At 37.4% G+C, this 12,709-nt stretch overlaps 1 protein-coding gene across 2 annotated transcripts in view; it reads left to right on the top strand.

Moving 5' to 3' along the window:
- NXPE4 (neurexophilin and PC-esterase domain family member 4) overlaps nucleotides 1–9,984 on the top strand; it is a 28,328-nt gene extending 18,344 nt beyond the window's left edge. The window contains exons 5-6 of one of the 2 annotated variants that reach the window (XM_017523319.2): nucleotides 189–395; nucleotides 9,102–9,984. In XM_017523319.2, coding sequence (XP_017378808.1) covers nucleotides 189–395; nucleotides 9,102–9,637 — 743 coding nt within the window. In that variant the 3' untranslated portion in view covers nucleotides 9,638–9,984. The remainder of the gene's footprint in view (nucleotides 1–188; nucleotides 396–9,101) is intronic. The other variant, XM_017523320.2, reaches the window with a different exon arrangement.
- Nucleotides 9,985–12,709: the final 2,725 nt, after the last annotated feature.

The following is a 12,709-nucleotide window of genomic DNA, read 5'->3' as shown; positions in this document are numbered from 1 at the left end:
TTCACATCAGAGAAAAATTTTTATGAAAAAACACCTGTTCTGTTAAGAGAATACTTCAATAAGACTTTTTCCACCACTACCACCACCGTTACTCCCTCTTAGGATACTTAGAGGATAGAGAGCTCTTAACAAATACTGATTAGTAATTTGATGTTTTGGAAGATCCTTTCTCACTGATTCTTTGGCAGAAGAAACAGTTGCAATGAAAGAGAAATGCAAGCTTGGAATGACAGCCACAATCCCCAGTGGGTATGTCTGGAGAAACACATGGAATCCTGTCTCCTGTAGTTTGGCTACAGTCGAAATGAAGGAATGCCTGAGAGGAAAATTCATATATCTAATGGGAGATTCAACGATCCGCCAGTGGATGGAATACTTCAAAGCCAGTATCAACAGTATGCCTCAGTCTAAGCTATAATTCTTACCCCTTTAAGAAATTTCTTTTCTATTTCAAAGTAGAGAAGGGTATATGGGAAATGCTTCTTTTTTTTCATATTTCTCAATCACAACACACCAAAATTTTTCACAAGGCATTGTTTTCCTTCCTTTAAAAGAAATATGGATATCTAACTGGAAAGAAACCAGTATATAAAAAGGTTTATTATATCCCTACCTCTGCAGAATTCGTACTTCAATATGCACCCAGTATGCTCAGAAAACTATTGATGGAGCCAAAGATAACTTGAGATATTAAATTGTCCAGCTTCTAGAATCAGCAAAATGATTAAAGGTGTGATTCTAGAACCAGATAGCCTGGGTTCAAAACCTGACTTCACCTCCTATCTGGGTAACTTTGAACAAGTTATATAACCATTCCATTCCTCGGTTTTCTCATCTGTCTACTGAAAAGAGTTTCTATCTGGTAAAATGAGGTAATGCATGCAATGCATTTAGAATATTGTTTCTTACAAGTTCTCTTTGATGTAAGGTATCATTACTGTCATCATTATCTAAGAGAATAGATGTCAGAATTGAGTTAGACTTTGCATTAAGTAGACACAAGTAAAGCATGGGCTTGAGGTCTAACCTATCTAGTCTGTGCTACTTAGAAACAATGACTTTGGGCATGTTAGTTTTTTCCCCGCCTGGTGTTCCTCCTCAATTGACCAGGAATAATAATAATGATATAGTTTGACTGATTGTTCCCTCCAAATCTCATGTTGAAACATGATCTCCAACACTGGAGGTGGGACATAGTGGGAAGTGTTTGGGTCATGGAGGTGGATCTCTCATGAATGGCTTGGTACTACCCCCCACACCCCGCCGCCATGGTAATAAGTGAGTTCTCACTCTGTCAGTTCATGTGAGAACTCGTTGTTTAAAAGAGCTTGGCATCTTTCTTGCTCCCTCTCTCACCATGTGACATACTGGCTCCCCTTGCCTTCTGCCATGACTAAAAGCTTCCTGCCCTCACCAGATGCTGAACAAATGCTGATGCCACACTTGGACATCCTGAAGAACCATCAGCCAAATAAGGCTCTTTTCCTTATAAATTATCCAGCTTCAGGTATTCCTTTATAGCAATGCAAACAGACTAATATGAGTATTACCTGGTGTTTGTACAGAAGATTAAATGAAGTAACGGATATAAAGTATTTAACACATTGCAAGGCACAGTGGCACATAGGAAGTGCCCCAAAAAACAACAGCCATTGCAATTATTATTGTTAGTTAATTTAAGGGTCAGGGCTAGAATCCAGTTGCTAAAATCCTAGTCCAGTTGCTCTATTTGCTAAACCAAGAGTGTACCAGTAATAACTTAGAATTTGCTAGTAGACCTTAGCAATCTCGCCTACAAAACCATTGCCTGTCCCTCTATGTCCCCAGACCCTGGCTCTCAGCACTGAGAGCAATACAGTAGCTGTGGCTCCATCCTGGCCTTCCTAAAATGAAGCCACTCATGATTTCAAACTTAGAAGGAAAGTTGAACCAATAAAAGCAAGAAAATTGGTAGGGCCTTAGTTCTAAGCTTTAAGAAAAATTCTCAACAGAAGAGAGAACTTTAAATTGTGACCTCTGGTAAATGACTGAACTCCTAGGGTAACCTCAATTACCTCATCTACAAAATTCAGGGTCTAGTGATAGCCTTTAGCATCACATTCTATAACGGTGATTCTCTTAGGTCATAAAAAGGACTAAGTTATGGAGTTACCTACCCTCTTCAACTCATCTTTTAATTTGTCATAGGAAAACATCAGTTGTACACTGTGTTAAAAGTTAAATTCTATGGCCAGAGTGTGATTTGGAAAAGAAAACTGAAGTAAGTTGTCCAAGGCAGAGTGAAGAAAATAGCTCTGCCATTTTCCTCCAACCCACCTTACAGCATTTCTGTTTTCCAGCCTCACTGGGTTAAGTCTTCAAATGTAGCCCTTTCCTTCTAAGACAATCCTGTATTACAAAGCATCAATAATTCTTCTCTACACATTTTCCTCAAAAGTTCTAACTACAAAGCAGCCCTGATGTTCTGATAAAAATCTAATTAATATGATGAAAATGGAAGAACTTCATTTTATTCTAATCATGTGTCAATTAAATGTACATGAGAGGATCTTTGAGGTGAATGGATAGGTCAGTCCAAATAAATGCTTTGTATATTGTAAAGGGCTCCACAAATGACTAGTAATACTTATTCTTATAGATAAGGCACTTAATATTATGCCATGCATATGTGAAGGAAACACAGAAGTACAGAATATAATTTCAGTCTTGATGGATTTTAAAGAGTATCTGGGGAAATAGGTTTACTTGCTTTTTTTTATGTAAAGACCATCAATGAGTACCTTTCTCTATCCTCAAATGAGCTTAGTTTACAATCAACAAAATGTAGAAAAATAATACCTACAAAACTGACCACATAGTCCTCCAAGGAAGTTACCTCACTACCTTTCCAACCCTAGCCCATTAGATTCCACATGATTCTATAAGATGACATGCACATAATCTCTTACATTGCATAACACTTTTTAAATTTTTTTTTATTTCAATAGGTTTTTAGGGAACAGGTGGTATTTGGTTACATAAATAAGTTCTTTAGTGCCGATTTCTGAGATTTTGATGCACCCATCACTCAAACAGTGTACACTGTGCCCAATGTATAGTCTTTTATCCCTCTCCAACCTTGACCCTTTCCTCCGAGTCCCCAAAGTCCAATGTATCATTCTTAGGTCTTTTCATCTTCATAGCTTAGTTCCCGCACAGGGGTGAGAACATACAATGTTTGGTTTTCCATTCCTGAGTTACTTCACTTAGAATAATAGCCTTTCATTTCATCCAGGTTGTGGCAAATGCCATTAATTCATTCCTTTTCATGGCAGAGTAGTATTCTATAGTATATATACGCCACATTTTCTTTATCCTCTCAATGACTGATGAGCATGTGGCTGGTTCTATATTTTTGCAACTGCAAATTGTGCTGCTATTAACATGTATGTACAAGCATCTTTTTAGTATAATGACTTATTTTTCCCTGGATAGATACAAAGAAGTGAGTTTGCTGAATCAAATGGTAGATCTACTTTTAGCTCTTTAAGGGATCTCCACTGTTTTTCATAGTGGTTGTACTAGTTTACATTCTCACCAGCGGTGTAAAAGTGCTCCCTTTTCACCACAACCACACAAACATTTATTGATTTTTTTGAATCTGGCCTTTTTTTCTTAATATGGAATGAGGTCGTATCACATTGTGGTTTTATTTGCATTCCCTGATAATTAGTGATGTTGAGCATTTTTCCAAATGTTTGTTAACCATCTGTATAGCATTTTTTGAGAATTGTCTATTCATGTCCTTAGCCCACTTTTTGATGGGATTATCTTTTTCTCGCTGACTTCTTTGAGTTCTTTGTAGATTCTTGATATTAGTCCTTTGTTGGATGTACAGATTGTGAAGATTTTCTTCCACTCTATGAGTTGTCTGTTACTCAGCTGGTTATATGTTTAGCTATGCTGAAGCACTTTAGTTTAATTAAGTCCCATTTGTTTATCTTTGTTTTTGTTGCATTTGCTTTTGGGTTCTTGGTCACAATGTTTTTGCCTAAACCAATGTCTAGAAGAGTTTTTCTGACATTACCTACTAGAATCCTTATGGCTGCAGGTCTTAGACTAAGTCTTTGGTCCATCTGGAGTTGATTTTTGTATAAGGTAAGAGATGAGGATCCACTTTCATTCTTCTATATGTGGCTTGCCAATTATCCCTGCACCATTTGTTAAATAGGGTGTCCTTTCCCCACTTTATGTTTTTGTTTGCTTTGTCAAAGATCAGTTGGCTGTAAGTATTGGGCTTTATTTCTGGGTTCTCTATTCTGTTCCATTGGTCTATGTGCCTATTTTTATAACAGTATCATGCACCTTGATGACTATGGCCTTATAGTATAGTGTGAAGTCAGGTAATGTGATGCCTCCAGATTTGTTCTTTTTGCTTTCTTGCTTTGTCTATGCGGGGTCTTTTTTGGTTTCATATGCATTTTAGGATCGTTTCTTCTAGTTCTGTGAAGAACGATGGTGGTATTTTGATGAAAATTGTATTGAATTTTTAGATTGCTTTTGACAGTACAGACATTTTCACGATATTGATTCTATCCACCCATGAGCATGTGATGTGTTTCCATTTATTTGTGTCATCTATAATTTCTTTCAGCAGTGTTTTGTAGTTTCCCTTATAGGGGTCTTTCATGTCCTTGGCTAGGTATATTCCTAAGTTGTTTTTGTTTTTGTTTTGTTTTGTTTGCAGCTACTGTGAAAGGGATTGAGTTCTTGATTGATTCTTAGTTTAGTCGCTGTTGGTGTATAGCAAAGCTGTTGCTTTGTGTATATTAATATTGTATCCTAAAACTGCTAAATTCATTTACTAGTACTAGGAGCTTTTTGGGCAGGTCTTTAGGGTTTTCTAGGTATACTATCATATTATCAGCAAACAGCAACAGTTTGACTTCCTATTTAGTGATTCGAATGCCCTTTATTTCTTTCTTTTGTCCAAATGCTCTAGCTAGAACTTCCAGTACTATGCTGAAGAGAAGTGGTCAAAATGGGCATCCTTGTCTTGTTCCAATTCTCAGAGGGAATGCTTTCAACTTTTCCCCATTCAGTATTATGTTGGCTGGGGGTTTGTTGTAGATGGCTTTTATTACCTTAAGATATGTTCATTCTATGCTGATTTTGCTGAGGGTTTTAATCATAATGGATGCTGGATTTTCTCAAATGCTTTTTCTGTATGTATTGAGATGATCATGTGATTTTCGTTTCTAATTCTGTTTATGTGGTGTATCACATTTATTGGCTTACGTCTGTTAAACAATCCCTGCATCCCTGGTATGAAACCCACTTGAATATGGTAGATTATCTTTTTGATATGCTGTTGGATTTGGTTAGCTAGTATTTTGTTGAGGATTTTAGCATCTATGCTCATCAGGGATATTGGTCTGTAGTCTTCTTTTTTTGTTGTGTCTTTCCCCGGTTTTGGTATTAGGATGATACTGGCTCTATAGAATGATTTAGGGAGGATTCCCTCTTTCTCTATCTTTTGGAACAGTGTCCATAGGATTTATATCAATTCTTCTTTGAATATCTGACAGAAATCAGCTGTGAATCTATCCTGAACTTTTTTGTGTTGACAATTTATTTATTACCATTTCTGTCTCACTCCTTGTTATTGGTCTGTTCAGAGATTCTATATAATTCTGGTTTAATCTAGGAGGGTTGTATATTTCCAGGTACGTATCTGTCTATTCTAGGTTTTCTAGTTTATGTATGTAAAGGTGTTGATAGTAGCCTTGAATAATCTTTTCTATTTCTGTGGTATCAGTTGTGATATCTCCTGTTTCATTTCTAATTGAGCTTATTTGGATCTTCTCTCTTTTCTTGGTTAATCTCGCTAATGGTCTATCAATTTTATTTATCTTTTCAAATAACCAACTTTTTGTTTCATTTATTTTTGTATTTTGTTTCAGTTTCATTTAGTTCTTCTCTGATCTTCATTATTTCTTTTCTTCTGGTGGGTTTGGGTTTGGACTGTTCTTGTTTCTCCAGATCCATGAGGTATGACCTTAGATTATCTATTTGTGCTTTCTCAGACTTTTTGATGTAGGCATTTAAGGCTGTGACCTTTTCTGAGCATCACTTTTGCTGTATCACAGAGGTTTTGATTGTTTGTATCATTATTATTGTTTAGTTCAAAAATTTTTTAAATTTCCATCTTGATTTCATTGCTGACCCAATGATCACTCAGGGGTGGGTTATTTAATTTCCATGTATTTGCATGGTTTTGAGGGTTCTTTTTGGAGTTGATTTCCAATTTTAATCCACTGTGGTCTCAGAGATGTAATTTCGATTTTCTTAAATTTACTGAGACTTGTTTTGTGGCCTGTCATGTGGTCTATCTTGGAGAATCTTCCATGTGCTCATGAATAGAATGTGTATTCTTCAGTTGCTGGGTAGAATATTCTGTAAATATCTGTTAAGTCGGGCGCGGTGGCTCAAGCCTGTAATCCCAGCACTTTGGGAGGCCGAGGCGGGTGGATCACAAGGTCAAGAGATCAAGACCATCCTGGTCAACATGGTGAAACCCCGTCTCTACTAAAAATACAAAAAATTAGCTGAGCATGGTGGCGCGTGCCTGTAGTCCCAGCTACTCAGAGGCTGAGGCAGGAGAATTGCTTGAACCCAGGAGGCAGAGGTTGCGGTGAGCTGAGATCACGCCATTGCACTCCAGCCTGGGTAACAAGAGCGAAACTCCGTCTCCAAAAAAAAAAAAAAAAAATCTGTTAAGTCCATTTCTTGCAGGGTATAGTTTAAGTCTGTTGTTTCTTTGTTGACTGTCTTGATGACCTGTATAGTTTAAGTCTGTTGTTTCTTTGTTGACTGTCTTGATGACCTGTGTAGTGCTGCCAGTGGAGTGTTAAAGTTCCCCACTATTATTGTGTTGCCATCTCTCTCATTTCTTTGGTCTATTAGTAATTATTTTGTAAATGTGAAAGCTCCAGTGTTAGATGTATATATATTTAGAATTGTGGTATTTTCCTGTTTAATTAGTTATTTTATCATTATACGATGTCCCTCTTTGTCTTTTTTAACTGCTGTTGCTTTAAGGTTTGTTTTGTCTGACATAAGAATAGCTGTTCCTGCTTGCTTTTGGTGTCTATTTGCATGAAATATCTTTTTCCACCACTTTACCTTAAATTTATGTGAGTCCTTATGTATTATTAACAGGTGACTCTCCTGAAGATAGCAGAAACTTGGTTGGTAAATTCTTACCCATTCTTCCATTCTGTAAGTTTTGAGTGGAATAATGAGGCCAGCTACATTCAATGTTAGTATTGAGATATAAGATACTATTCTATTCATTGTGCTACTTGTTGCCTGAATACCTTGTTTTTGTTTTTGTTTTTGTTTTCATTTTGTTATTATATATAGATCCTGTGAGATTTATGCTTTAAGGAGGTTCTATTTTGGTATATTTTGATAATTTGTTTCAAGATTTAGAGCCCCTTTTAGCAGTCATTGTAGTGCTGGCTGGTAGTGGCAAATTCTCTCAGCATTTGTCTGAAAGACTATCTTTCCTTAATTCATGAAGCTTAGTTTCACTGGATACAAAATTCTTGGCCGATAATTGTTTTGTTTAAGGAGGCTAAAAATAGAACCCCAAGCCCTTCTGATTTCTGCTGAGAAATCAGCTGTTAATCTGATAGGTTTTCTTTTATAGGCTACCTGATGCCTTTGCCTCACAGCTCTTAAGATTTTTCCCTTCACCTTGACTTTATTATTTTTTTATTGTACTTTAGGTACTGGGGTACATGTGCAGATCATTCAGGATTGTTGCATAGGTACACACATGGCAGTGTGGTTTGCTGCCTCCATCCCCCCATCACCTACATCTGGCATTTCTCCCCGTGTTATCCCTCACCCCTGCTGTCCCTCCCTTGGCCCCATCGTGATTTTAGATAACGTGATGATTACGACCATGTGCCTAGACAATGATCTTTATGTGATTAATGATCTTTATGTGATTAATTTCCTAGGTGTTCTTTGAGCTCCTTATATTTGGATGTCTAGATCTCTAGCAAAGTCAGGGAAGTTTTCCTTGATTAGTCCCTCAACTATGTTTTCCAGACTTTTATATTTCTCTTCTTCTTTGGGAATACCAATTATTCTTAAGTTTAGGCATTTAGCATAATGCCCAAACTTCTTGGTGGCTTTGTTCATTTTTAAATTTTTTTTTTGTCTTTGATGGATCGGGTTAATTCAAAAGCCTTGTCTTCTAACTCTGAGGTTCTTTCTTCTGCTTGTTCAATTCTATTGCTGAGACTTATTAGTGCATTTTGCATTTCTCTAAGAATGTCCTTGATTTCCAAACGTTGTGATTGTTTTTTATTTATACTATCTATTTCACTGAAGAATTTTCCTTTCATATTCTATATAATGTTTTAAATTTCTTTAAGTTGGAATTTCCTTTCTCTGGTGCCTCCTTGTTTAACTTAATAATCAGCCTTCTACGTCCTTTTTCTGACAATTCAGAGATTTCTTCTTGGTTTGGACCCATTCCTGGTGAGCTTGTATGCTGTTTTGCAAGAGTTCAAGAATCTTGTTTTGTCGTATTACCAGAATTGGTTTTTGGGTTTCTTCTCATTTGTATAGACTATGTCAGAGGGAAGATCTAAGATTCAAGTGCTGCTGTTCAGATTCTTTTGTCCTACAGGGTGCTGGCTTGATGTGGCTTAATCCCCCTTTCCCTAGGAATGTGGCTCCTTAGAGCTGAACTGTAATGATTGTTTTTGCTCTTCTGTGTCTAGCTACCCAGTGGAGCTACTGGGCTCTGGGTTGGTACTGGAGAGTGTCTGCAAAGAATCTTGTGATGTGACCCACTTTCAGGTCTTGCAGCCGTGGAAGCTGCAAGGAGTCATGCCTCATATCCACCATCTTAATCCAAGAAGATGCATAACAGTTTTGACTGTTCAAATAATTTTCAAAAACATCCCCTCATCAAAACCTATAATAAATTAGACATGATTAGTTTATTTGATTTTACTGATCAAATCTCTTCTACTTTTATAACTACTCTATCTCTATAACTTTATCCTCCTTTTATTTTGGGATCGCCTATTTGTTATCAGCGCTGAAGTCAGTGGATCTGCATGAATCTGGAAAATTGCAACACCAACTTGCTGTGGATTTGGATAGGAATATCAACATTCAGTGGCAAAAACATTGTTATCCCTTGATAGCATCAATGACCTATTCAGTCAAAGAGATTGAGTACCTCACCCGGGCCATTGACAGAACTGGAGGAGAAAAAAATACTATCGTTGTTATTTCTCTGGGCCAGCATTTCAGACCCTTTCCCATTGACGTTTTTATCCGAAGGGCCCTCAATGTCCACAAAGCCATTCAGCGTCTCCTTCTGAGAAGCCCAGACACTATGGTTATCATCAAAACAGAAAACATCAGGGAGATGTACAATGATGCAGAAAGATTTAGTGACTTTCATGGTTACATTCAATATCTCATCATAAAGGACATTTTCCAGGATCTCAGTGTGAGTATCGTTGATGCCTGGGACATAACAATTGCATATGGCACAAATAATGTACACCCACCTCAACATGTAGTCAGAAATCAGATTAATATATTGTTAAACTATATTTGTTAAATAACACAAAAGTCTGAAATTCATTCACTTAAGTTAAAAAAAAAAAAAACATTAACTGTCTACTAGCAGGCCAGATGCTGTGCCTGGCTCTGAATTCCCAAGTAGCACAAGCAGAGAATCTACGCTGTGGCTGATCCCTAAGCCAGCCATTCAGCTAAATGAGGTATTTCTAATCTCAGCTTCCACTGAAAAGTAAAACTAAAAACACTCATGAAAACAGCCTACCCTTCTTGATCATGCCACTCTTCACCAGTGGGAAGTCCAGACACCTATGGGTAAAAGTTCTCTCTGATGTATAAAAATTCAGAGTGATAAAGTAATTTTAAAATAAATATTTGGAGAAAGCAGTCCTGTTTGTTTATTTCTACCACTACACACAAGCTCTAGATGAATTTCCAGGTCAGAAGAGAAGTCTCGTGAGGCAATTCTCCAGTAGTCATGCAGAGAATTCTAGGCAAGGACACTTTGGTCCCGAAAACCTCTAAATTTTCTCTCTCTGTAGGAACTCCCAATACTAGATTCTAATCTGATTCTATAGTATTTATCATCTGGTTTTTTAGGACAGGTAAAAGCACAGGGCACCAGAATTCAGGAAGTTTGTCTTTAGTCTTGTTGCTGTTGATCATTTTAAGACTTTGGAGGATTGGATGCAGCGGCTCACACCTGTAATCCTAGCACTTTGGACGCTGAGGTGGAAGGGTCACTTGAGTCGAGGAGTTTGAGGCTGCAGTGACACACCACTACACTACAGCCAGAGTGACCGCACAAGACCCAGCCTCAAAAAACAACAAAAAAGACTGGATAAGTAACTTCAGCTCTCTGGGCGTCAGGTGGTACTTTGGACACCTTGAGGGGTGGGAGAGGTGCCCCACGGGGGCAGAGTACCAGTTCCAATATCACTGCTTCAGCCAGAAAGAGTATCAGTCACTCTTACCTATATATACATGGAATCCTGGGTAAGCTTTTTGTTTGAAAAAATTCCACTGCTTAAAACATGTTTGAGAGCCACTATTGTCTGAACGCTATTATGTAGATAATCAATAACAATGGATCCTATAATCTACACATGTAGGTTAACATTTTAATCGCTCTCATTTGCATTTTAATAGACCTTCCCAAACGGCAATGTGATTATTATAAAGCAGTTTGGTACCATGTTCTTCCTTAATTTTGTACTCTTCATCATGCTACAGACACCATTGGGCCCCTGACCCAATAGTAAGAATGGCAAGAATAGTTGCATCTGGAAAAAACAATTACAATAGGGCACCTGAAATCTGTTTACCCAGTTTTGGTGGGGGCAGGAGATAATACATTTTCTATTTATTTGCCAATAATCACAGTTCACAGTTTAATGCCCCATATACACCCAGAAGCTCAAAATTTAAATCCCTACCATATGCCAGGAACTGTTCTAGTCTTTAGGTATACAGTCATCAAAAAGACAAATTAAATCTCTACCACTGAAGATTTTATATTCTAATAAAGGAAAAAGATAATAAACAAAAAACAGATATAAAATAATTCCATAATTCATGATAAAGTCATATGAACAAAGCATATCGCATTAGCGATAGGGTAACGGCATGATGGTGATGAAAGTGACTAGTTATTTAGAGAAGCATCTCAGAAGAGAAGCATTGCAAGCAAGATAAAAAGGAGGCAGCCATGAGACAAAATGGAGAAAGAGGCTTGAGAAGTTAGAGAGACAAGCAGGAGCTAGATCTTATAACCTATGGCAAGGTGTTTAAATTTTATTCTAATTACAATGGGTGGGTAGTTGAGGGAGGAAGGAAAGGGAGAGGGAAAATAAGAGAGAGGGGATGAAAGAGAATAAGAGAGTGAAGAAGAGAGAGGGAAATCAAGGGAGTGAAGAGCAGTACCTTAACTCAAGCATCACCATGGACTACTATAGTTGCTAAGGTAAGAATGAACAAGAGTTGTGAAGCTCCGGGAACGGGGAACAGCACCTGCTTTCTTTTATTAATAGAGTGACTCTCCACTACTCCTTTCTACTTGAGGTAAGATGGATAAAGGGCATTGAAGATTTTGCTAAAGGGAAAGATTTTTTAAAGGGAACACAGAGCACTATAATTTTAGCACAGAAACTAAAATTTGAATGTGACCCAGAGATTTTTTTTTTAAGCAAAGAAAAAAAAAAGACATATGTTTGTAATATGTGAACTCTAAGAGGGAATGTAAGCTCAGATAGAAAAATATATTCAGAATGATAATTCTCAGAAGTTAGCACTTTCTAGGGGCAATCCATGAAGGCTTAATGGTTCTTCTGAAAACCGAATCAATATACACATAGAGTTAGCTGTTACCATGTTTCTGTGATGTTTCATATGCTCATTTCCTGTCTGAGATGATTGGCCAGTACACACACACACACACACACACACACACACACACACACACACATATATATATATATATAGCAAGTGCAAGTTGTTCTTCTAACAGAGGGAAAAAGTCAAAATGATTGACATGTAGCCCTTGGAGTTGAGCGGATTCTTAAACATTTTGGATAAACACTCCATGAAGAAAAAAACTGTAAAAATTTCCAAGGGAAACTATTATCAAGAGGCAAGCATATTAAAGAATATACTGAAAAGAAACTGACAAGGTGAGGTATTTTTTTCAAGAGAGGATATTTTCCAAAATAAATAAACAAATAAATGGCATATTTTAAGTATCAGTTTGTGCGAATTCTTACAGTTATAATCTTTCTCATCATTGTAACTAATAGTCTGGGTCCAATGAAGAGGTAGAAACCACCCAGTGAGCCACACAGGGGAAGTTTGCTATAAAGAATTATTAAACTCTGATAAGTGAGTGATTATAAGACAAAGGCATCTCTATGCCTATGGCTGAGGGACAGTGTCCAAAAACAATTTGGAAGTGGCTCTTTCCCCAAGGCTGTAGTTCAGCCTTATTGGGAAAAGTATAGTTCATTTCACTGGAAAGCAGAGAAGATCTTTGGTTTTCTCAGGCTAGAGCTGGTCAGCAGTTGCTGGACAAGCAGAAAGGAATCCTCCATAGTCCAGGCAGGGTGCATGCAACCAGGAA

Source organism: Cebus imitator, unplaced genomic scaffold (assembly GCF_001604975.1).
Source record: "Cebus imitator isolate Cc_AM_T3 unplaced genomic scaffold, Cebus_imitator-1.0 Scaffold28, whole genome shotgun sequence".
Taxonomy (NCBI): domain Eukaryota; kingdom Metazoa; phylum Chordata; class Mammalia; order Primates; family Cebidae; genus Cebus; species Cebus imitator.
This window is presented reverse-complemented; position numbering and strand designations above follow the sequence as displayed.